This window comes from Cygnus olor, chromosome 10, assembly GCF_009769625.2.
Source record: "Cygnus olor isolate bCygOlo1 chromosome 10, bCygOlo1.pri.v2, whole genome shotgun sequence".
Lineage (NCBI taxonomy): Eukaryota > Metazoa > Chordata > Aves > Anseriformes > Anatidae > Cygnus > Cygnus olor.
This window is the reverse complement of record NC_049178.1, coordinates 5,270,756-5,293,313: the sequence shown is the minus strand read 5'-3', so window position 1 is coordinate 5,293,313 and position 22,558 is coordinate 5,270,756. Positions and strand designations below refer to the sequence as shown.

The window sequence follows — 22,558 nt, the reverse complement described above, 5'->3', positions numbered from 1 at the left end:
TGCTAGGTTTTATTTTGCACAAAGAGCTCAGTAAAAAGGTTTACGAGGTAAATATAAACCAGGTCTGAAAAATCTGCAGGTGCGAAAGGAGCATACCAAAACATGGAGCATACCAGTAGCCAGAAAGGCTACTCCACAGCAGCACCACTGCTGCTTAGTGGCTTCTTTTTTCTTCCATTTCACACAAAATGTGCTGAGGACAGAGTCTGGTGCAGAGTATGTAGATAGCATTGCCTGTTCCTGGCTGAACAGATACAGAAAGAGAAGTGACCTTGGGAGGCTGCTTTCTCTGACTTATTTATTTATTTTGTAAAAGAAGAATGTCTTGGACAATGCTCCAAATCAGGGAGGGAACATGGAGGAACTTTCCTCAAATAGATTGAGTCTTTTCTTCAACTTTCCAAATCATAAAATAATGCAATGATTACCTTGGTACATTCCTTTCAACTATGCATGGTAGCAGTTAATCCTTTTTATTTTCAAGAGTTTGCTGCAGCCCTGCACATTGGAACACTTTAATGAAGATGCCCTTTCCCAGGAAAAGTGCTCTCCCAGCCCATGGGAAGTGTAGTGCTGTTGTTGCTGTGTCCCAAAAGAGTGCACTTGTAGAAGCTAAAGCTTTCAAACTCTTACTTTTCAATTGTGGATGCAAAGGTTATTTTTCTACTATGAGTAGTCAGAAGTAACAGTTATCTCATAATATGCCTGTCTGCAGCAATTCTAGCAAGAGAAGTTTCCTTCTTTCTTTAGGATTGCTGAGCTGCTAAATCAAAAATTGTTTGAGTAAATTCACAAGCAAAAGCACTTTCAATAAATACATAATACTTACTGATCTTTATTTTTCCAAATTTTGCTAGGACATATATGTACAATGATGTCAATTGAAAGAAGAGAGGTTACCATTAGCAACGGTACGTTCCTGGAATTTAGGTAGCAAAAGGTCATAGAATGCTGTCTTGTTACTTACTGAGGACGTTATTTTATGTCTACTGAACGTATGCTGAAATTTTTCTATGGCTTTGTTCTTTCTTCCCCACTCCGTTCTTGTTTTATCTACAATTCTATTTTGATTCAACATGAACTGTATGCATTTTGATTATAGTATTTGGTACTATAAGCTGTAACCACAATGAAACCACTCTGTAGTCATAATTAGCCATGTAGCCAAGATTAGTTTGTCAGTTTTAAATGCTGTTGTGACCAACCATCAGCTTTTCTGGCACGTAACAGGAAATACAAAGAATTCTGAACTTCAGTTAAGTCCTACTATTCCACTTACATTTATCTTTTATTTATTCAAGTCTATCAACTTCTGTCATTCCTTTCCACACATAACACAAAGAAAAAGAAAAGTAAAACTATTCCTTCAATAACAGTTACTCAAGTTATGTATGTGTAGAAAGACATAGCGAAGCCTTCAAACATGTAATGTGTCTTTGAGTGTGATACACATTACGAACACACTGTGGATTAAATTAAAAAAAAAAAAAAGAGACCTTAATTTTCCATTACAGGTACTATATCCTATGTAGATTTTGTTTTGCTACCACTGATTTAAAAACCTTACTCTGGTTTGATTTCACCTTCAAGTTCCAAGTTAACCCTAATGCAGATGAAGTTTATTTCCTCAGCACTGTGTTCAAGATGTTGAAATGCCACCAGTCTCCTGGCTTCTTTCCCGGGCTACTGGCAGTTGATGAACTGCTGTGTATAAGAAACGGAAAAACAAAAACAAACTCAAGACCCACAAGAAGTCTTTTCAAACTCTAATCATTTTCTGTTTTAACATATTTTTGACATATAACAATACTTGATGATTTGCATCTTCAGATCTCTGTGCAAGCCAAATAATTTTTACAGCAAAATTTCACACAGTCTTAAGTTGTTGGCAGCAAACTCACACAGTATACTCAAAGTTACTATGGTTAAAATGGTGCATAATAAGCAGTGATCTTAAATTCTGTAGTAATTCAAATGGTTACCCCCAGCTACATCATTGTTTGTACCTTGCAGCTACAGTGGTTCTCTAGGTTCTTGGGCTTTTTTTTTTTTCTTCTAGTGAAAATAAGTCTTCAGACTCTATCTGAAGAGTTCAGGTTTTTGAACTGAACAGCACTTTTTGAAGTGTTGTTAAGGACAGACGTGCATGTTTCCTACTGGAAAGCAAGCAGAATTTGAAAAGCAAAATTACAGAGGCATTTACTGGATGTGTTTTGTTTAATAGTAAGTTTTATAATATATTGTATATATGTTATGCATAACATATATATATAGTATATATGCTTTTTTACAGTATGTCTGGCATGCACCTCTGGCCAATGAGATCCTAATATCTCTGGGGGGATATGCCACATTTGACAACTAAAAAGTTTTATCATAAAGAAATGTCTGGAAATCATCCCTTAATTTAGGTTTCTGATTCTCAATAATTTAGTTACGTAATTCAGCTTAGTTATCTCCCATGGCTTCCCTGTAACTGTCAAGCTGGTGTAGTTACCCAAGCGGGGCACTTTTGGCTCATAAAAATTACTATTTTTCATTTTGAGTTTTAATATCACTTGATAATTCAGAATATAAAATCCCTAGGAGTTTGCAGGTTGTCTGGGGATCCCACTATCTCCTTTAACAGGACCACATAGTTTATATCAGGGATTTCTTAAGGTGATGCTGAGGCCCTCTAATAAAACTGATTTCACTTATAATGACCATGAGGTACTGGCAACCTATTCCCATCACAATCTGGTTAATTTATACTGTGCACATAAATTACCCCTTCTTTCTGCTCTGCTTTATCACGTACTGTCACAAGTGATGAAATGCTGGTGCAGGCCTTCACAGAAGTGGTTGTTCCTGGGCATCACACTATAGAACTTCTTATTTATTTACGTATTTTTTAATGTCTGTAATTCTAAACTGCAGAGTATCACTTTTAATGTCATTTTACAGTTCTTTATCTACATTAAGATCTGAGGAGAATAAGGTAGTGCAAGGGTCTTGTAATGTTTAGAGATGAGGAAGACAACTGTGCTATTTCTTTTTCTCCTGTCTGGGTGATTTATTCAAGGTTGTGGCAGTTTTTAGATAGAAGCTGGGCTGCTGAGGAACAAGAAGCTGTGATCAATTCTGTCATCTCTGACCACTGAATATATCAGCCTCACTTCTTGAATTCAGGGGGGAATCATGCATTTTTTAAAATGCTCCCCCTTTTTGATTAATTTATGTTGAATAATAAAAGGATAAGGGCAGGTACAAGGGTGTCCACAGTCAGGCTGAACTGTGGTTTTGTGAGATGAATTTCAAGTTCTGAATGCCTCCTGCTTTCAAAATCTGCCGCTGCTGCTGTTTCTGCCAGTTTCAGCAGGAGAGCTAAGGCCCTGGCACTAAGGAGAGCTGTGTTGTGCCTGCTGAGGAAATCACTGCTACCCTCTGAGCAAGACTTTCTCTTCATTGGATGTATTCTTTGGCTGCATTATATCTTATAGTTTAATTGTATGTTCTGGACTTGTTGCTGCTTTCTTTCTAAGGGAAACATTAAACCTTTGTTCTGCATGAACAGAGAAAGGACAAAGTGATTTAAAGTACTTTTTTATATTTAAATACTCATTACTGTGCTAACAGTTCAGGTTGATTGGCACCATGTGTCTTTCTTAAATGGGAGCAGCAGGTCTAATTGTTTAGAGGCCATTAATTTGCCATTTACTTTCTATGCCACTCTTTTCAAAAGAATCCAGCCAAGGTTTTGGATGGGTAGGGTAGGTGTCTCTGCTATTTGAGACTTCTCACAGAACATTCAGAAAAGACTGAGCGTTTACTTTCTGTAGACAGCTTCCAGAAAACGGTTGCTTTAAAACATTCTCTTCTTAAGTCTTCACTGAGAATTGTGTTTGTAATACATAGTTGCTTTTTAGTGTGTGAAACATTCTAGCCATGAGATAGATAGATGTTAATAACATTTATTTATTAAGATGTTGTTAAGCCACTAGAGAAGAACAGCATAATGGTTCAAGTGACCAGCTGCTGGAATGGATTACTTTGAGAACTGGTTGTGGATTATGGTGTTAGTCTAATTCATGAAAATAAATGTTACAAGGTAAAAGTAAAGGTTAAAACTCAAATATTTATTACTGGAAAAACAGTAAAACTGAAAAAACATTTACCCTTGAAGTGTTTTGTTTTGGGCTTATGTATATCTGTTGATTCAGAGCACTTAGTTTTATTTTTTTTATTTTTGTCTCTGACTTTCACTTTGTACAAAAGCTTTCCATGCTGAATCTATTTTCAAATCTTATTGATTTTTGTCACTGACCTGGGAAAATCAATCATTTGTTTATTTTTAACCTGATGTAAAACCCACTGAAAATATTCCAATACTTTCTCTTCTGTGTCTTTTCTCTTAGCCTGATGCATACTCACTAGTCAGTAACCAAGAGTCTCCTTCATTGAAGAAGACTTGGTTTTAGCTCAGTGTTTTGTATGTAGTACTATTTTGCTCCAGTATTATCCTTTTTTTTTTTTTTTTCTTCCCCCTTTGGTAGACGCAGGGTGCTAGCTATATCTGATGGGATTGAACATATTGGGAATCTTCGCTGGGAACTTGCCCTGTGCCTCCTCGCTGCTTGGACTATCTGCTATTTTTGCATTTGGAAAGGAACAAAGTCAACTGGAAAGGTAGGGTTAAAATTCTGTACATCAGCTGAATTATGACTCTACTGCTCTAAACCTGTGTGTTGTCATTTACATGTTTTTAAATCATAATTGTAGTATTTTAAATGCATCTTGCATTGCTGTAAGTATCTGTACTTGGGAGTACATAGAGTGCAATACTAAGTAACTAAGAATCAGTCCTACTTTTTATTGTTTTGTTCCCCCTTGGTTTTAATGATTTTCATTTTCACTAATTCTGTTACACGAGGCTGTTTTTTGTTGTTGTTGTTGATGATGTTGTTTTAGTAGTTGTATTGTTATTAACTTAGCAGACTCCTCTAGAGGCCATTCCTTGAACTATGGAATCAAGAATGTGTTGTGTTGATTTCTGTGCACAAAGTATAAAATTTTGAATTTGTCCCTAAACTCAAAGGAGTTGAAACTCTCAGTGACGCAAGCAAATTACACAGATAAACTGAGAGCATTCAGAAACATAAGGAAGCTACAATAATGCAGATGTAAACAAGTTCAAATGGATCACCAAAAGCAGAAATAATGGAAAACAACAACAACAACAAAACAGACATGAAGATAGCCATATTAGGAAAAAATAATAAATAAAAATCCACTATTCTTGTAAGTTGTTGAGTGAATGAATACTGGATACCTAACAGAGCGATGCTACTTCACAGCCTAAGGAAGTCATGGGACTTCTGTCTGTATTTACCAACTCTGTCAGTCAATCTGGTAGTGCATTTTTCATCTAAGTATTTGTACACATGGATTTATGCAGCCCTACTTTTATCAAGTCACTGCTTGAAAGATGCTGAGAGAGGCTGTCTAGAGATACAAACAAGAACAAACAGTTTAGAGGAAAGAGGGGAAAAAATGAAGACAAAAATATAGAGAAGCAAAGGTGAGATAAGGGAATGACAAGATAAATGTCCATATGTCTTTGAAGTATGCACTCAAGGGAGATACAAAAGTGGTGTAGAGCTACAACTGATGGCAAAGAAATGAAGCTGAGCAAAACTTTTTTTTCTGTCAGAAAGAATATCTGAAGATGGAGATCTATTCTACCATAGAATAATCTTGTCCCAAGGGTGGAGGAAAAACATGTATTGTGAATGCACATGTGCATGAATGCAAGTTTGTGCAAAACTGCATAGAATACTTAAGAAAAATAGCATTGGCAGAAATAATTTGCTAATAGGAAGAGTCTCCTTTGATCTCAGTGGGGACATATTTTATGTTTCTGCATTTCTGTGATTTACATTCAGATTTTTATAATTCTCCATATACATGTTATATGAGATTCCTTCAGCTTATACCACTTCCTCAGAAAAAGGTCTCTCATTTGAAAGTAATTAAAGTGAATCTGACCTTTTATTCCTGATAGCTTAACTAAATTCACAGCTTACTAGTAAGTGGAACACATTTATTTTATTATATTTCAGTTTCATTTTGTTAACTGCCTTTCTGATGAGTTTAGGCAAAGCATCCTGAGATAGAGAAGTGTCTTGCCCACTTTGAATGGGATGATAAGCTTTTCAGATACACAGAAATAACTAGCAGTCTTCCAAAAGAAATGCAAAGAAAATGAAATCAGTGCTCAGTACTCAGCTGCATTGGTCTCAAGGGGTCCTGTAAGAAGTAGGCTTATCACATATTTACACTACTTAGATTGGTTTACCACGAGCAGCACTTCTGTCTCCAAAATCATAAGTCAGTCAACTAACTGGTAGATTCCTGTGTTCCTCACACCGAGGAAGACCACATTGTGCTCTTCAGCAGTTTGCCTATGCAGAGGATCTGTTGCTTCCTGAGGAACATGTAGTAAGGTTCTTGCATAGCCCATGTTGATCCTTTCTTTTTCCATTTCTGCTCCTGTAATTAGTAAGGAGAACCTTTTACCAGATGAATGTGTGATATTGCAACTGATTGCAGTGATACTTTTTTTTTTCCATACTTAGATTCCCTTTTCAGATTTGTTTCAGAATTTTAATGTTCTTGCCTCTTATTACAGCCAAGGTCACTGGAAACTGTGCCATCTCATTGCCTCTTGAGACCATCTAAGCACAGAGATAGCAGTCAAATGTGGATGCTATAAAAGATTAAAATGTTCAGAAAGAGAGATGGCAAAGCAGTCTTCTGGGCTACAGTTTCTATTTCTGATAAAATGGTGTCTTAAAAATTCACATCTAAGCTCATTTAAACATAGTCTTTCACACTAGTTTGAATTTATTATGTGCTTATTTCTAGGAAACATTTAAGATTTTCTTCTAGATTTTTGTTATAATATTAACAGTTTTTTTAGGCTAGGCTGCTAAATTTCCTATAGACTTGAGTTGGATTGAATAATTTCAATGAAATAAAACTAAGAAAATTTCTATTTTGACTTAAAGTTTTATTACTTTTGGAAATGTTTTCAGAGAAACAGAATAGCTAGAGAGAAAGAGGATAGGGGAAAAAGAAACAGAAAATGGAGGAGGAGAGAGAAAGATAGAGATGTACTGTCTTCATCCAACTGTGTTCTGTGAAATATTCAAGAGGTTGGTTTACTCCTTCCTCTTTTTACTCTGCATCCAAATGCATGGTGGGGAAAAAAAATCCAAGCATTAAAAGCTGTCATTGAATAAAACCATCATTCTCCAACTAGCACTAACACAGAATTCATCTCCTCAGATTATGAATATTTAATGTTTTAAGACACTAAAAGTATTAAATCTAACGTAAAGCTTAACTCCAAATGAAGTGCTTGTAACACTGTTGATGAGGTGTTTCAGCCTTTTACCTTTACAGTTCTTGAAACTCATCCGTTTTGCGTAATGTATATACCTATATAATAACTAAGTCTTCCTAATTTTTGATCTTCATAAAACATTCATGAAATCTTCATGTAGCAATGAAGAGGAACCCAGTTCTTTTTTGGATCTTGACTATCCATTTGTTAATTTAACTAAATGTCATTGTGCTTTAAACTTTGAGAAAGGGACATCAGAAATTCCTAATTTATTCTTCATATAATCCTTGCTGAGGGAAGTAATCCTAATCTTTTTTCTTTTTTTTTTTTTTTTAAATGGGAGTACAACAGTTTTATCAGATTGTGGTCATTCCTTTGAGCTCATAGTGACTTCTAATTTGTAGCAAGCTCTGCACAATTTCTTTTGAAGTCAGGAGGCTGGTAGACTAAGTCATATAAAGGTACTCTCTTATTTGTCCATTCCTTTTCTGTTCAAGAATTTTTCTTACTTTTTGAATGCATCAACCTATCCCTGTTTGGAGCTGATACTGTTTTGGAACCCCTTCAGGTACACAGATTTATAGTGTCACAACATTGTACAGATTGGAAAGGACCTTGGGAAGCCTTTTGTCCAACCTCTTGGTCAAAGCAGGGTCAAAACTGAATTCAGACCAGTTTGCTTAGTGTTTTGTCTAGCTGCATCTTAAACATCTCCAAGACCAGATATTTCACATTTTGGGGCAACCTGTTTCAATATTTAATTGTCCTTATGACATGAATCATGTATTAATTACTACTTTCCTACACGCAGTGTTCATTCCAATCTTTGTTACTGAATTATATATTTCTTTGCTTAGCTTGTTATATTTCTATCATCCACTCCTGATTAAAATACATTTTTTATCATTTGTGTTACTAATGGACTTGAGTGCCAGCAGTTTTTCTTGCATAGAGAATAACTTGAAAAGATTTCTATACTAATCCAAAAACCTATCTTGTTTTCTTCTTGAGTCTTTCTTTCCTAGTCAGCATTACTAGCCTATTCATGAATGGGAGTGGCAGCTAATCAGTATATAGTATGTCACCCAGCCTTGGAACAACTGATCAACCTTGCTTATGTCTTTATAATATCATTGCATGAAATGCTTCTGTTCTGTGCTATATAAAAGAGCACTACTTGTGCCCACTGATGATGAAAGGTTGAATCAGAAGGGTTAAAATGCAACCTTCAGTCTTACTGTCATTTTCAAGTATTAGAACATTTTACTACACCTGCCACTTTGCATTTTTAAGTATGTTATCTGATGTTTGAAAGCAAACCACAAAGAGAAAAGCAAAACTCGGTGTAAAAAGGAAACAACTAAACTAATGAGTAGTAGATTTTGATTCAAAGGCTGGCTGGGAAAGGCTTTTCTGGGAAAATCATGTCAAGACCCTTTCAGTCTTACTGCAGAAAGTTGTGTTTAATGAATGAACAATGTAAAATCTTCTGAATACTTCGATGGGTCTGCCAAAGGGTAATATCGCAGATAAACATTGCCAAAAAGACAGTTTTGTTTTGCAAAATATATGTAATGTTACAAGTATGATTGCCATAAGAATTTGTTCCCCGCCATTTTTTTCTTTGCTTTTGACTTGCTACTGGTTATTTTTATATAGGGCCTACACAACAAAAACAGCAATAGAATGCATTATTAAAGTATGGTTTGATTACAGAAAGCAAACAACTGAAAAGCCTATGTTACTTACAAAATAGTAAACTATATTCAGATTTACAATTCACTCCAGTTTGTGTACTGAAATCCTCCATAAATCACACCAATAAGTGTGATTGCTTCCGATAGCATACGGCTGATATAATTTGTCTGGGCAATACCAACTAAAAAAAAAAGTGAATAGCTGAAGGAAAATTGCTTTTGGTCTGGGAAACATAATTTAACTAAAAAAAATAAAATAGTCTACTGTAGGGCAGGTTTCATCGTTTTATCCGAGTCAACATGCAGTCAGCATTTTCTGATAGGAGGAGTTAAAATGAGAATATTGTTGCATACCTTCAAGATTTTGGAGTTATTTAGTATTAGTCATACTGCTTGTATGACCACTGAGATCAAGACTCGTGTATTTTAGTCTTCCTGAATGAATCCTCATTATTATGATTATTATAAAGAACCTACTTCTGTTCTTCTGCTGTAGTCAAACCCCAAAAGAAAATTATTCTGTATAATTTTGTACTTCACTTTAATCCTTAGCCTGTAAGTGTTAAGAAAACTTTCTCATAGACCTTCAGGATCATCTGGAAGAAAGATAAATCTCATAAGAGACTGTTCTTCATTTTTTTTCAGAACTAATTCATGTATCACAGAGACAGGATTTAATAATCACTGAATATTATTTTCTCTGATTCTAGCTTCTGGATTTTTTGATCCCTTCCTATCCTTTGTGTTGAGTTCCCTGAAGTTCAATGTCATCCTGATTTTAGAGTGTGTAGACTTTATGCTGTTTTTCCACTTGTTATACTTTAAAATTACAACATAAGGGGAGACTAATTAAAATAGAAGCTGATGCAGAAAGTTAAGGCCAGGGATGTTGTCCTGAGTTAGCATAAGGACTTGCAGAAAGGATCAAGCCTTTCATAGGTATCAAGTGTCTTCAAAACAATCCAGAGGAGTAGACATGGAGCTACAAGGCTGAGTGTCCTGGAAAAAGTTGTGGTTGGTGCTCTAAAACAAATTTGCTTGTTGTTTTTTGTTGTTGTTTGTTTGTTTCTATCATAATCAACTTTTAATGTCTTGTACACCATCTCATCAAGCTTTGACTTGAAAACATGTTAGAAGATATTTTTATGGTTCTGTTTATAACTTTCACTCTTCAGGTACTCCATTAACTATAGCACAGAAAGCATGGCTGAAGGGTATGGCTGTGCTCACACATCTAAGTGCTATGTAAGAATAAGCACTGATATAGATACCCTCTCTACATAAACATGGGTTGTCTAAGATGCTTGATTAAATAGTACTGCAAGTCAAAACCTGAAATAATAGAATAATGATTACACAGCATCTCCTCATGAAATATTTATTTCTTTTGTCTTAATTTATCATTGTCTAGCCTCATATTATCCATTACATCTCTGAAAAGGATACTGTTTGGTTAATAAAATCATCTGCGATTCATCATTGCAAATGATTAGACATTCCTTTAGAAGCTTTTTTGATGATGGAGTTATCACATATTAACATAAAAGTATGAGGCATTCTGAATTTTCTTAATTGTGATTTCCATTATTCATTCAAATATATCATCATCTACCATGATATCCTTGGAAAACTTATAAACACTTAGCAAAGCCAAAAACATTCTTTTTCTAAGGGAACAGCAATACTGTTTTACCTACCACAGGTAAGCAGTATATTGGGTTGAATGCATGTAAGCAACGGCATAATTTATTTTACTCTTAGGCTATTGTTTTCTTTCTGTTTCCTGTGTAAGTGCATTATCTATTAACCTGTAAAGTTCTCCACAGTTGTGTTTATTTTCTTTTTTCTTTTTTTTTTTTTCTGTTTAATAGTTCTGGTAGAAGTCTGTCTTATTCTAAACAATATGTTAGGCAGACTTGGTTGGATTCCATATAGACCCTCAGATATTTCCTGGCTTGAGTGTTTTACCTAAGCTTTACATATAAAGGGTATGAGGGTCTTAAGCTGGACTTTGTGAAATTCATTTTGTAACTGCATGGCACTTGTCCTTCCCAATGCTTTGCTGTTCCTTACTCCTTAATTATTTCAACTGATTAGTCTGATTTGCTGAGTTGGACACAGTGAAGGACCATTTAAGGGTAAATTGTCAAGAAATTATATGAAAGTCTATTTTATGTGTTAAAAGACCAGAGACAGGAAAAAACAGTAATGTGTGGTCAGATTGCCTGGACTGTCTTGACATAGACCTATTAACAAAAACAGGAAAATGCTTTTGTATATAGTTTTGATATTACTGTTAATCTGTGAAAAGTGATGGACAGGAAGGAATCATTGGAAACTGTAAGATCATTTATAATGAGTACATAAGATGGCCAATGAATTGTGCTAAAATATAACTAACATCTACATTTCAGTAAGGTTTAACTAAAGATGGAGGGAGCTGCCTTTTCACTCTTGTAGTGCTTTTGAAGACCACCTGTCACAGGCTGCAGTTCTGATATGCCTGAATAGTTCCATACAAAGTAGACACCTGGGCTTTTGAGAGTTTATCCTAAAAAATCAAGCTTCTTATTATGCATTGCTAGGAAAAAAAAAAAAAAAGCTGCAACTGTACTTAAACATTGGTTACTTTTTTTTCTCGTTGAGGGGGAAAAAAAATTGTGTGAGCAGTTTAAAGCAGAAACCGTAAGCTGTCAGGCTGTCTGGCTGAGCATAGTGTCATCTCTCACTGCTCAATGCCACACATTTCTGACTTACTTCCTTTTTATAGTCTTGCTCCCTCCTCCTCCTCCTGCATTTGCAGTGAAGACTTTTTTTTTCTTTTTTCTTTTCCCCCTTTATGCTAGAAAGGGCCTTGGATTTGGATTCTTGTATTGATCTTCCTCTGTGCTCAGACAGGCTTCAGGCTTCTTCTTGGCTCCTTTGCTTATCTCACATTGTGCAAGCTAGTTTATCATCCCAGAGGGATAGTTTTTTTGGCTTGCACGCAGGTCTATTCTGGATCTGTAGTAAACTTCAGTGCACCGAGTTTGTGTCTAGCTTTGTTGTCTGAAATAGTTTATCACAGAATTGGCAAGCTGGAATAGTGCTCTTATTTTTGTCTCTGGGTGATCCTCTGTTAAGAGAGGACCCAATCTTACATCTGTTTCATAGCAATGCAACTCTGTTGATGACAGAGTGCCTTCTAATTTATGGTTATGCAAAAAGAATTGGTGTATGGAATTTAATCAAGGAAAATAATTGAGAAGTGTACATTTTCCTGTAGGAGATATGGGCAGAGAGACACAACTCTGTCAAGACTACTGCATGAAAAAGAGAGAGAAATGGAACCAAAGGGGGGCTTACAAGAAAGCTGGAGAGGGACTCTTTATAAGGCAGTGCAAGCGATAGGACAAGGGGCAATGGGTTTAAACTGAGAGTAGATTTAGGTTAGACATTAGGAAGAAATTCTTTACCCAGAGGGTGGTAAGGCACTGAAACAGGCCGCCTATAGAAACTGTGGATGCCGCATCCCTGGAAGTGCCTAAGGCCGTGGCCAGCCTGGATGGTGCTTTGGGCAACCTGGTATGGTGGGAGGTGTCCCAGCCCATGTCAGGGGGTTGGGACTGGATGGGTTTTAAGGTCTCTTCCAACCCAAGCTTTTCTGTGAAGCTGCTATGAATTGTTCTGTGTAACATCCTAGAATTAGGATGTTCCTTTCCTGTGAGCTGATTATCAGCAAGACACTGTAAGGAATCTGGTGTGCTGTAAGACCCAAAATTCAGACATGGATTTTTCATACCTTTTACCCATCATTTTTTCCTGCCCTCCCATCAGGAGTTAAGCCTTGCTTGCCAGCAGTTAAGACTCAGTCAGTAGTCCCAAAGAAAATTTATTTCTCAATAGCAGGCTATATAAAGACCTTAATAGATTCAATGAGGCAGAAAGAAAGAGTAAAAGGACAGAAGGAGAAAGATGTATGGAAGGAAAAGAAAAAAAAGAACTGGGGCCCATTGTAGGAGCTCAGGAAAAGGAACTAGGCAGCAATGATTGTATCTCCTGAAGTGTCTTTTGTTTTAGCCTAAAGTAATAGCAAAGAATAGCCCTTCACGGTGAGGCTTTAACACTCTGTCCAAGACTGATCTCTGTATTCAAAGAGGGAAAGTAGAACATTCATGAGATGCATGCAGAGTTCCTGCTATCCACCTCCTCTGTGTGAGATTTTAGAACAGCTACTGACATTTTTTTTTTCACTCTCCTGTGCACTGAGCACTTAAGGACACCTCAGTTTTGTTAGTAAAGAAGATTTTTGTGCTTCTCTGAGAATGGTTTTCGCAAACTTCTGTCTGGCAACTGGGAAAAGTATCAAATAGTAAAGTATCAAATAGTAAACCTAAATAAGAATTGCATCTGTGTCATTTCATACCTTACCCAGTTGCACCTTAACAGTGGAGGTCCATTTTTATAGGAATTTTTACTTAGTCTGGATCTGAGCCCTGGTCCACAGCCCAAGCAAGTCAAAAGTGTGTTTCAGGGCACTGAAGGACAACTCAGGGCACATGCACATGTGAGAACTTTGGGGTAGAGAAATCACTCGATTTGTGAAGCTAACATATGGAAAAAAGTGGTGGGGAGAGGGAGAGGGCAGCCTTGATATTTTCAGTGGTGATGCAGTGAAATTTGCTGAAAAAGTTAAGGTGAAGCCAAAAGGCACAGATTAATGCTGAGGCATCTCTATAGGAGAAATTGATTGGCTAAAGGTAACACATGGGTCTGCTCTTTCCATGAGGTTACCGGGCACTTTTAGCCCATTATCAAAAATAGATACATTGACTCAATAAAAAAAATAAATTAAAAAAAAGACTTTAGAAATGCTGTAGTTTGGTCATTTCTCCACTGTTTGACTGTTCCATACATGACTTCTTTGTATTTCTCTATTTACAGAGGAAACCTGCCCCAAATAACAGTTCTCTTATCCCTTACCAAAAGAAATCAGCAAGCAATACATACATAAGTCAAACAGGAGCTAAACTATAGGTTGTTCTGTGTACTCCGGTCATTGTTGATATGACTGTAAGGGCTAAAACTTCATTCTTTCAGATGCATGACACTGCTTATATCTGTGCTTTTGAACTGTTCATTTTATGAAACTGTTTTACAAAGGTAGTCGTACGGTCAACTCTGCCCTAGTGTCCTTATGTGCATGCTGGAATCCCTTTTGTTGGATCTTGATTTACATATTTGAAATATTACTTGCACCTTTTCTTCACAAGAACATACAAGAATAACTTCTTGGTCTTGCAACAAAATATGGAAGCATGAGAGCTGGTGTACACTTATAGCACTGTCCATCTTAGTGATGCTTCAGTTTCGTATTTCTTCAGCTGAAGTAGAATTGATATAATGCCCTATTCTCACACAGATATTTTGTCCTCAGCTAGCGGTGGTCTGTATAGCTTCAAGATTGTCCCATTCCCATTCCTAGCAAATTACAAAGTAGTTTGTAGGTATCCATCTCCATGGCACTACATGTGAAGGTTAGTCTTATATCAAATTCCTGTCAGCAGGAAGGCAGTCTCTAGTTTCTGCAGTCAGTACAGGTCAGATTTTTAGCTTTATCTACAACGTAAAGATGTATTTGTAGTAGAAGTCTTGTTTACAAGGCAGCTCTTGAGAGATTTACAACTTTAATTCTGTATACCACCTCGGTGTCAACTAACATGGATTGAATCCAAACTCCTTCTTAACAATGGGAAAGCTTAATGAAATAAATTGCTACACGAGCAACAAAGGCAGCTTCAGGCAGCTGCTGGTGGCTACTGAAACACATCCCAGAGAAATGAGTTGGCTGAAATGAACCTGCTATTCATTTTATCTTTAAAAAAACAACAACAACAAAATATCATCCTGCTTGATTGTGTCATATGTAGAAAGCATAAGGCACTGCTATAGCAGTGTGACATAAAGAATTAACTGTAGTAAATTTTTTTTTGAGTTATTTCCTGCTGTTAGAAAATCTTTGGTGCTATCTGTGATAACTGATAGCAGTTCAGTATATTTTTTTTTGCAGTTTAGTCTGTATGTCGCTTGTTCCTGGAGTGCCTTGCTGAGGTTGGAACCACATTGTGCCACGTTTCAGATGAGCACAGTGAAATGCCTCTGTTCCCTGGAGAGCTTGCATTTACTTTACCTAACGGTCAGTCAGAGGTCTCTGCTGAACTGAAGGCATAAAGGGAGAACAGAGAGATCAAACCATTTGTCTAAGATAGAAAAATAAATTGGTAGCAGAAACAATCTTAAGTCTAGGCCGATGTCTTTACTGTGTGATTCCTCTCATTTTCCTGTGTGTCGGATCAGCTCTTAGACTGTGAAGCTCAGCAGAATTAAATTGCATCATACTGTGTCAGATCAGTGCTCCACAAGTGGGCCTCGAGGTGATTTAAGGGCTAGATTTAGAGTCTGCAGTAGTAGGGAAGTAACGGTGTAGTAAGCCTCGAGGCACAATATAGATGTGACTAACCACATTGTAATAAAAGTAGTAGTCATAGGGAGTGGAAATGTGGAGAATTGGAGTTCTGGAGGATAAGAATACTTGCTTAAGTGGTAAAGCTATTTATTATATAGCTGTTACAATTATTATACTTAATACACACATAGCATTGCAAATATTTTAGGGTGAATACATTTCTCAGCAGTCACCATGGTGATAAGGACCAATATTCCTCAGTGGATGATAAGAAATTGTCTGTCATCCTGTGGCTAGACAAACACACCATTTTCAATAAGAAACAATGAGCACTGTATTATCCTGTAAGCATACTGAACCTCCCAATACACAAATATTTTGTGATTACAAAAATTATGAAAAGAAAGAAGAGAGGTGAATGCTATGTATTTTTGCCTGCTTTTTTTTCTTCTCACTTTTGCCAGTATTTACTGCACAGTAAATGCATAATGCAGTGGTACTTTCAGAAAGCACTGTGCAGAATTGACTGATAAATCATTTAGAGATGGCCACTAGCAAAACTACTTGAGTGTTTGAAGGATTGACTACATGATAAAAAAAGGCTCCTGTGTGACTAGCTTTGGTGCAACATTTCAGAGAATTTCCTAATTCCAATAGTATAGTTTCATAGTTTTAATATTTGCAATTATTTACAAATTTTTAAGGTAGGCATACATTTATTTGATGACTTCTCAGATGATGGGTACAGTGCCTGATTCTCTTCTTAACTACTTCCAAGTTGAGGCCTTTGTGCAGGTAGTATGTTCAGATTAAAATATTTGTCTTTACTAGCTGGCATCTTCTACCTTTTATGTCAAGCTGAAGCAGGACAAGTTCTAGAGGGGAAGCCTCACCTATTAATCCTTTTGGTAGCACTGGATGGCATTATATCCACTTTCCAGATTGTATGCAGTCTTTTTTTTCCTTAGTGGTTGTGTGTGTGTATTTTATTTATTTTTTTCCCCAGTGCAGGCTGTTACAAATTTTTGTGGGACAAGAAAATCATCTCCTGTCCTGTTCTGACCTTTGCAACTTTATCTGCTTCACAGGTTAAACATTTTCAGAACATGTCAGAAGCTACTGACTAGAGACTTCAGTGAGAACTGGACAGGCATGTCTAAAATAGCTGAGAAATCAAATCCACATAGACAGAAATGAGGGACTAATAATGCACTGTCTAAACTTGGTAACAAAACTGGTAATTCAGGTGCAAGTAAGGGATAATTCTGACCCCTTGTAAATTCTTTTCACAGAAATGGAATTGTCTTATATCAGGAATTGTCAGAAACCGAGCTCATATTAAAAGATGTTTAAGCAAAATTCAGGTTTCTGTATTTGTAACTAATATCTAATAATTAATAGGGCTGGTGTATAAGGGCAGACTGGATGACATTCAGAAGTCTGAAAATCCTGGAAGGTTCTGAAAAGGAACAGCTTTGATTTATAAAAGCTTGAACTTTTTAAAGACCTTTACAAAATGAAAAATAAAAACAACCCTCAGTTAATTAATTAGTCCTAATTTATATTTAAAATTCTTCCTGATTGATTTCTAAAGTTGACTTTTACTTGATTAAATAGCAGTCTTTGATTTTGAGATATTTGTGGCTCTGCAAATTCCCTACTTGATGGGAGCTGTACATAAACACTTTTGCTTGCAGTAATGAGCTTAGTGAAGATGCTTAAAGTTTGCTTTCTCAATATCAGTCTTGCTCTCCCTGCACACCACTATCAGGCAGGTCTTCCTCTTTGTGCACTAGATTGTTAGCAAAAGTAATATACGAATATTATTCTTCTACATGTTCACAGTCACAGTAGACTGGTACTTCATTTGCCATTCAAGTTTTATGATCTCCCATTTATGGCTGAGATAAAATATTCCTTAAATAAAATAAGATAAAAGACAGGATACTTGCACTGATGTCTCTGAGACCATATCTGTGACCATTTATATTTGGTTTCTCTTGGCAGTCTAACAAATGAATGCTTTGGGGTAGCAATATCTGTTAAAGTAAAAAATAAAAAATATTTGCACTAGACAGTATTAAAAATAATAATAAATATAAGGTCTGTAGGCCCCCTCAAAGTGACTGACAAGCTTAAAGAGCAATTTCAGAACAAATAAGACATATCTTGATTTCATAGATCCTGGCAATCTGGAGAAGAAGAAAAAGAGAAAAAGAAAAACAAACAGCTGTGGCAATTAATTGGGAAATAATTTGAAGTAACATATTTAGAAAACTTGATGTTGCTTAAGGAATATTTATGGAGAGAAACAGCTCATCATCTAAGTGAATTGTTCACTTCAGTGGGAATGTGAGCTGCTGCAGTCCATTGCTATTTTCTGTCTTTGGTACTTCTTCATGGCTTTCCAGTGTTCGCTGCAATCCTGGATTGGCCTGGTAGAGGCTCAGAGCAAGAGGGTCGCACTTAGTCAAAACTTTCAGCACCCTATCCCCCTTTTGGAATTTCTGAGTAGAGTTATTTAGGTTTTTTTTGGGCACAGAATATATTGTTGAAATGGAATTTGGGAAGTGCTGGAAGGTTCATAAAGTCAGACCCAATTTAATGAGTAATTGATGCTGAAAAGAAATAGGAAAAAAAAAAAAACATTTTCACCTTTTTTTTTTTTAACTTTCAAATGATGCTTAGGAATAATAACTTTGGCTTGTTAAGAGCTTTTTTTCAATCAAGAGGGATCTTCCACCTATTCAGTAAAAAGGATATTACAACAAAATGCAAAGTGGAATGGTATAGATTTTTTTTTTTATCGTCTCAATATGAACTTCGGAGTTTTCATTTAATTGTAAAGAAAACTGTTTCAGCTTGACTCTAACACAGTTATTTATTCATTGCCTTCACCACCACCTGTCTAAAAACAAGGGCTTGCACAGCTTTGCTAGATAGGGATTTTTCAATGTCCCAGCCATTAAACTTAGTGTGATGTGGCATTAGAAGTATATATCCCTTGCTGGTGTTACTGTGTCATGATGAATCTTATGCTTCCTGTAATCATAGTGCATTTATTGAGGTTCTTCTGTACCTTTATGAAGCATCCCTTCTGGCACCCTGTTTTCTAGTGCACCATGGGTACCTAGTGAGTTTTTCCTCTTTGAAACTTTTCTCAGTTCTCAAATCCAGCTACATTTTCTTATGTGTTGGTTTTTGAACTTTTTTCTACTCCGAGTGAAACTGTCTCCACTCACATATGATTCATTGGTAGCTTAGAAGAAATTCTGCATTTTGTAAGCAAACATCTTGCAAAGCAAACAAGGATGGTTCACAAGATTATTCTAGAGCAAATTTCCCTCTGTGGATCAGCAAATGACACAGCAGATGATGCTGAATAAATCTACAAAACACATAGAGAAAAGACAAATCAGCCATTTTGCTGCTTCTATCTCCTCCCCCATCCCCAATCATACACCTTACAAATCCACCCATATGACATTTTATCGGGTTTTTGGTTTAGTTTCTTTTCTGCATATGAAATTTTAGCTTAAAAACGTAGGCAGATCTATAAAATATATTTTCTCCCTTTTGACATATTGTTACAAAAACTTGTGAATCAGCTGTCATTCTTTTACACCACTTTTCTTGTAAATCCAATTAATGTTGAAAATACCTCTTTTCAGTTGTGATTTGTGTATCCATAGATGCTATAGTGTCATATCAGCAAAAGGCTCTTTTTCAAACAATGCTGTATGGGAAAATTCAGAGTATACTATGGTGGTTGTAAAAAGAAAATCTCATAGTGTTATCATGTGCTTTTAATATCTAAGAAGTTAATATTTGCAAAACTGAAAAATTGCTAATGGAGCAGGATGGCTGGGTTAACTGTGGCATATAGGCATTTTTAATGTTGATTAAATTCATGCCCACGTAGGTAAGACTTGGGCCTTTTCACAAAGGTGCTAGAGTTGCCAGACAGTGGTAAGATAATTATTTTTATATATTTTTACTGATATGTCCTTCTGTATCAGCATTGTGAAGCGGGATAAAAATTATTCTTCTCTCTGTCGTTACTCAGGCAGTGAAATTTTGGTTCACAAATTGTTTCTCTTCATATGGGTGTACTCTGTAGTGTGGGTATAATTTTGTCTTTTATTTTTCCTTTTTAGACAAGCCTTGTATGTCACTGATATCTGAAGATTGGTCAGCAGTCTTCTTTTGACAAAGAAAGTTGGTGTTGTCAGTCTAGTTCTCAGTGTCCACTAAATAAATGAGCTAAATGACTATCCAATAGGTCAAAAACTCCAGACAAAAGTAAAGGATGGGCAGAGCATGGTGTCAGGTCTTATTTTCAATATATACTGAGTTTAGGCAAATTCCCAGCAATTCTTACATTGCTACTACCTGTGTTTATCCCCTAATGGAAAAATAGGGGAATTCAAAGGAAGAGGATTAGCAAGACAGTAAGTTTCTGAAGCATCAAGTAAAATTAAACACTTCTATTCCATTTATAAAATGAAATTGTTTCATTATAATAAAAAAAAAAAAGCATTGCAGCTTGCAGAAAAAACAATTCTTTAATTTTCATCTTTTTAAGATCTGAGATTTGTTATGATGAGGTCTGATCAATACCAGGGCATTTATTTAACATCCTGTCACTGAGAGACTCTTTATTAGGGAATGCAGTGATAGGACAAGGGGTAACAGTTTTAACCGAAAAAAGGGTAGATTTACATTAGATGTAAGGGAGAAATTCTTCACTAGAAGGGCGGTGAGGCACTGGCCCAGGCTGCCCTGAGGAGCTGTGGCTGCCCCATCCCTGGAAGTGCCCAAGGCCAGGATGGATGGGGCTGGGGGCAGCCTGGGCTGGTGGGAGGGGGCCCTGCCCATGACAGGGGGGTCGGGACTGGATGGGCTTTGGGGTCCCTTCCAACCCAAGCTTTTCTATGATTCTATGAAAACAAATAGATTCCCGTGTTTGTGTGAAAATCGGATAAAAGCTCTCATTTCCAAACCAGAAATGAGTGAGCTCCATGTATCCCTGTTTAACGTTGACATTAATACCGGATATTGCTTTGTTTATTTTTCCAGCTAGCATATTGCTGTGGCCTAGGCTGTGTAGGACTTGCAACCATTTGAATGTTGAGTTTCATCGGTATCTCATAGATGTGCTGTTATTTTCTTACTTTGTCAGGGCAGTGATGAAACTTCCTTAACCTCCAAAAGTTATATTTTGTCCATTGAATTCTAGTTCAGTTATGGTTTTACTACGAGCCAAACAAAGGATTAAAGTCCACTGCTTCGTATTTTTGACTTCTTCTGCTAAGAAGCTGCTGTGATGTAGTGTGTGAATACCCGGCAGACATGTTCTGTAGTAGCTGTAGCCTGAGAAACCTGTTTTTAGGCTTTTAGAGTTGTGTGGCTCAGTAAATTGTATGCAGGGCATCTTCCTTATTCTCAACAGATTTATCATGGATTTCTTATGTTTTCTCACAAGCTAAGTCACCTTTGCTTGAACATCTGGAGCATGCTCTTGCCAGAACATTCAGAAAAGCACCTTTTCATTGAGGACAAGAAGTTCAACAGTCCCAGTAGCCAAATTTGTATCCACGCATTTGATTTATGCTTCTAAAGATGTTTACGTATGAAAAGATGCAAACTGGTAGCTTGTTCATTTCTCAATACCCTCATGGTGCCTTATGCATGAAACCATTGCATAGATACCTACCTATCTTTATAACTGAACTTAAATTGCGTCTCAGTCTCTTCAGGTTTTGCTACTTGAAGTGCCAGTACTTTGGTACTGAAAGTTCATGGCAGTCAAGAGTACCACAATGCTTTTGAACATTTACTTTCAGGTTCCTTGGTCCAAATGCACTTTCAGCTAAGCAGCTAAGTCTGCTTATGAGCTGTTAGATGTCCCAGTAGGTGCCTCTCTACATAGCTATATATCTAAGTATGTTTGTAAATTTGCCCTTCCATTATATTCTAACAGGAGAACTTGGTAGAAAAACCACCATCCCAGAAATTTTTATTTTGTTTCCAACTGCTTTAACGCTGGCATTGCTCTGTTGAGTTTAAAAAAAGCCTTTTGAGCATTGGAATGCAAATTAACATACCAAGCAATTAAAGTCAATTAAAACAGGATGCAGTGTAATTAGAAACAGTTGTGTTCACATTTTATATTCAGAGAGGTTTGATGTGCTGAAAGAAAAGAAAATAATTTCGGAAACTTTTAATGCCTACAGATGTGATGATGATGATGATAATGGCATTTGATTTCTAAAATGCCTCATCCTCCCTCACCTCACGAGCTCTTGAGAAGCATGATAAAATTAGTGCAGTGACAACTAATACACTGGACACAATGGAATTAAATGGCTCAACATACAGGGAGACTCAAACACTGCCTACAAGCGATGGCCTTCTCTCCCCTTTCTGAGCACAATATATATGCCTGTTGCAGTCCCAGAGAAACTAGCACCCTTGTGAGCTCTATGAGCATTAACACCAACAATTGACCAACAATGGCTGTTGGCTCAGGAAGGGTGTGTCTTTCCTACACATGCTTTTTTGGGGATCTCTTTCATTGTTTTGAATATCTGTATTAGCATTTTTTTCTGCCAGAAATACTGAGACAGTTTTGCTCTCTATCCTCTTCCTGCATGGTAACCAGAAAGGAAGGAGGGTCCTCATTCTTCTGAAGCTGAGGCACACCCATTCTTATGATAAAAGGTGTTAGAGGTTGTGTTTCTAGTACTTGCAATAATGTTAATAATGTTAATAGGTGTGGATGGACTGTGGAAGGCATTCTGAAAAGCAAGCAGGAAACTGAAGGGTAGCTCTGCAAGCCTGGATGGTTGCTGTGGGATTGCGGGCTGTTCAAGGATAGCTTTACCTGACATTTCATAGAGATAAGCAGTTTTAGCTCTTCTTCATTGATGAGAGTGAGGAAATGCATCCAAAGGCGCCTGGGAAGAAATCTGTTTTTACAAAACTGCAATCTGTTTACTAATGTAAAATGTTTCAAGGCAGTGGCAG

At 36.6% G+C, this 22,558-nt stretch overlaps 1 protein-coding gene across 2 annotated transcripts in view; it reads left to right on the top strand.

Moving 5' to 3' along the window:
- The window catches only part of SLC6A11 (solute carrier family 6 member 11), a 92,508-nt gene that overhangs the window by 17,378 nt on the left and 52,572 nt on the right, over nt 1-22,558 (top strand). For both annotated transcript variants that reach the window (XM_040568426.1, XM_040568427.1), the window contains exon 6: nt 4,536-4,668. In XM_040568426.1, coding sequence (XP_040424360.1) covers nt 4,536-4,668 — 133 coding nt within the window. The remainder of the gene's footprint in view (nt 1-4,535; nt 4,669-22,558) is intronic.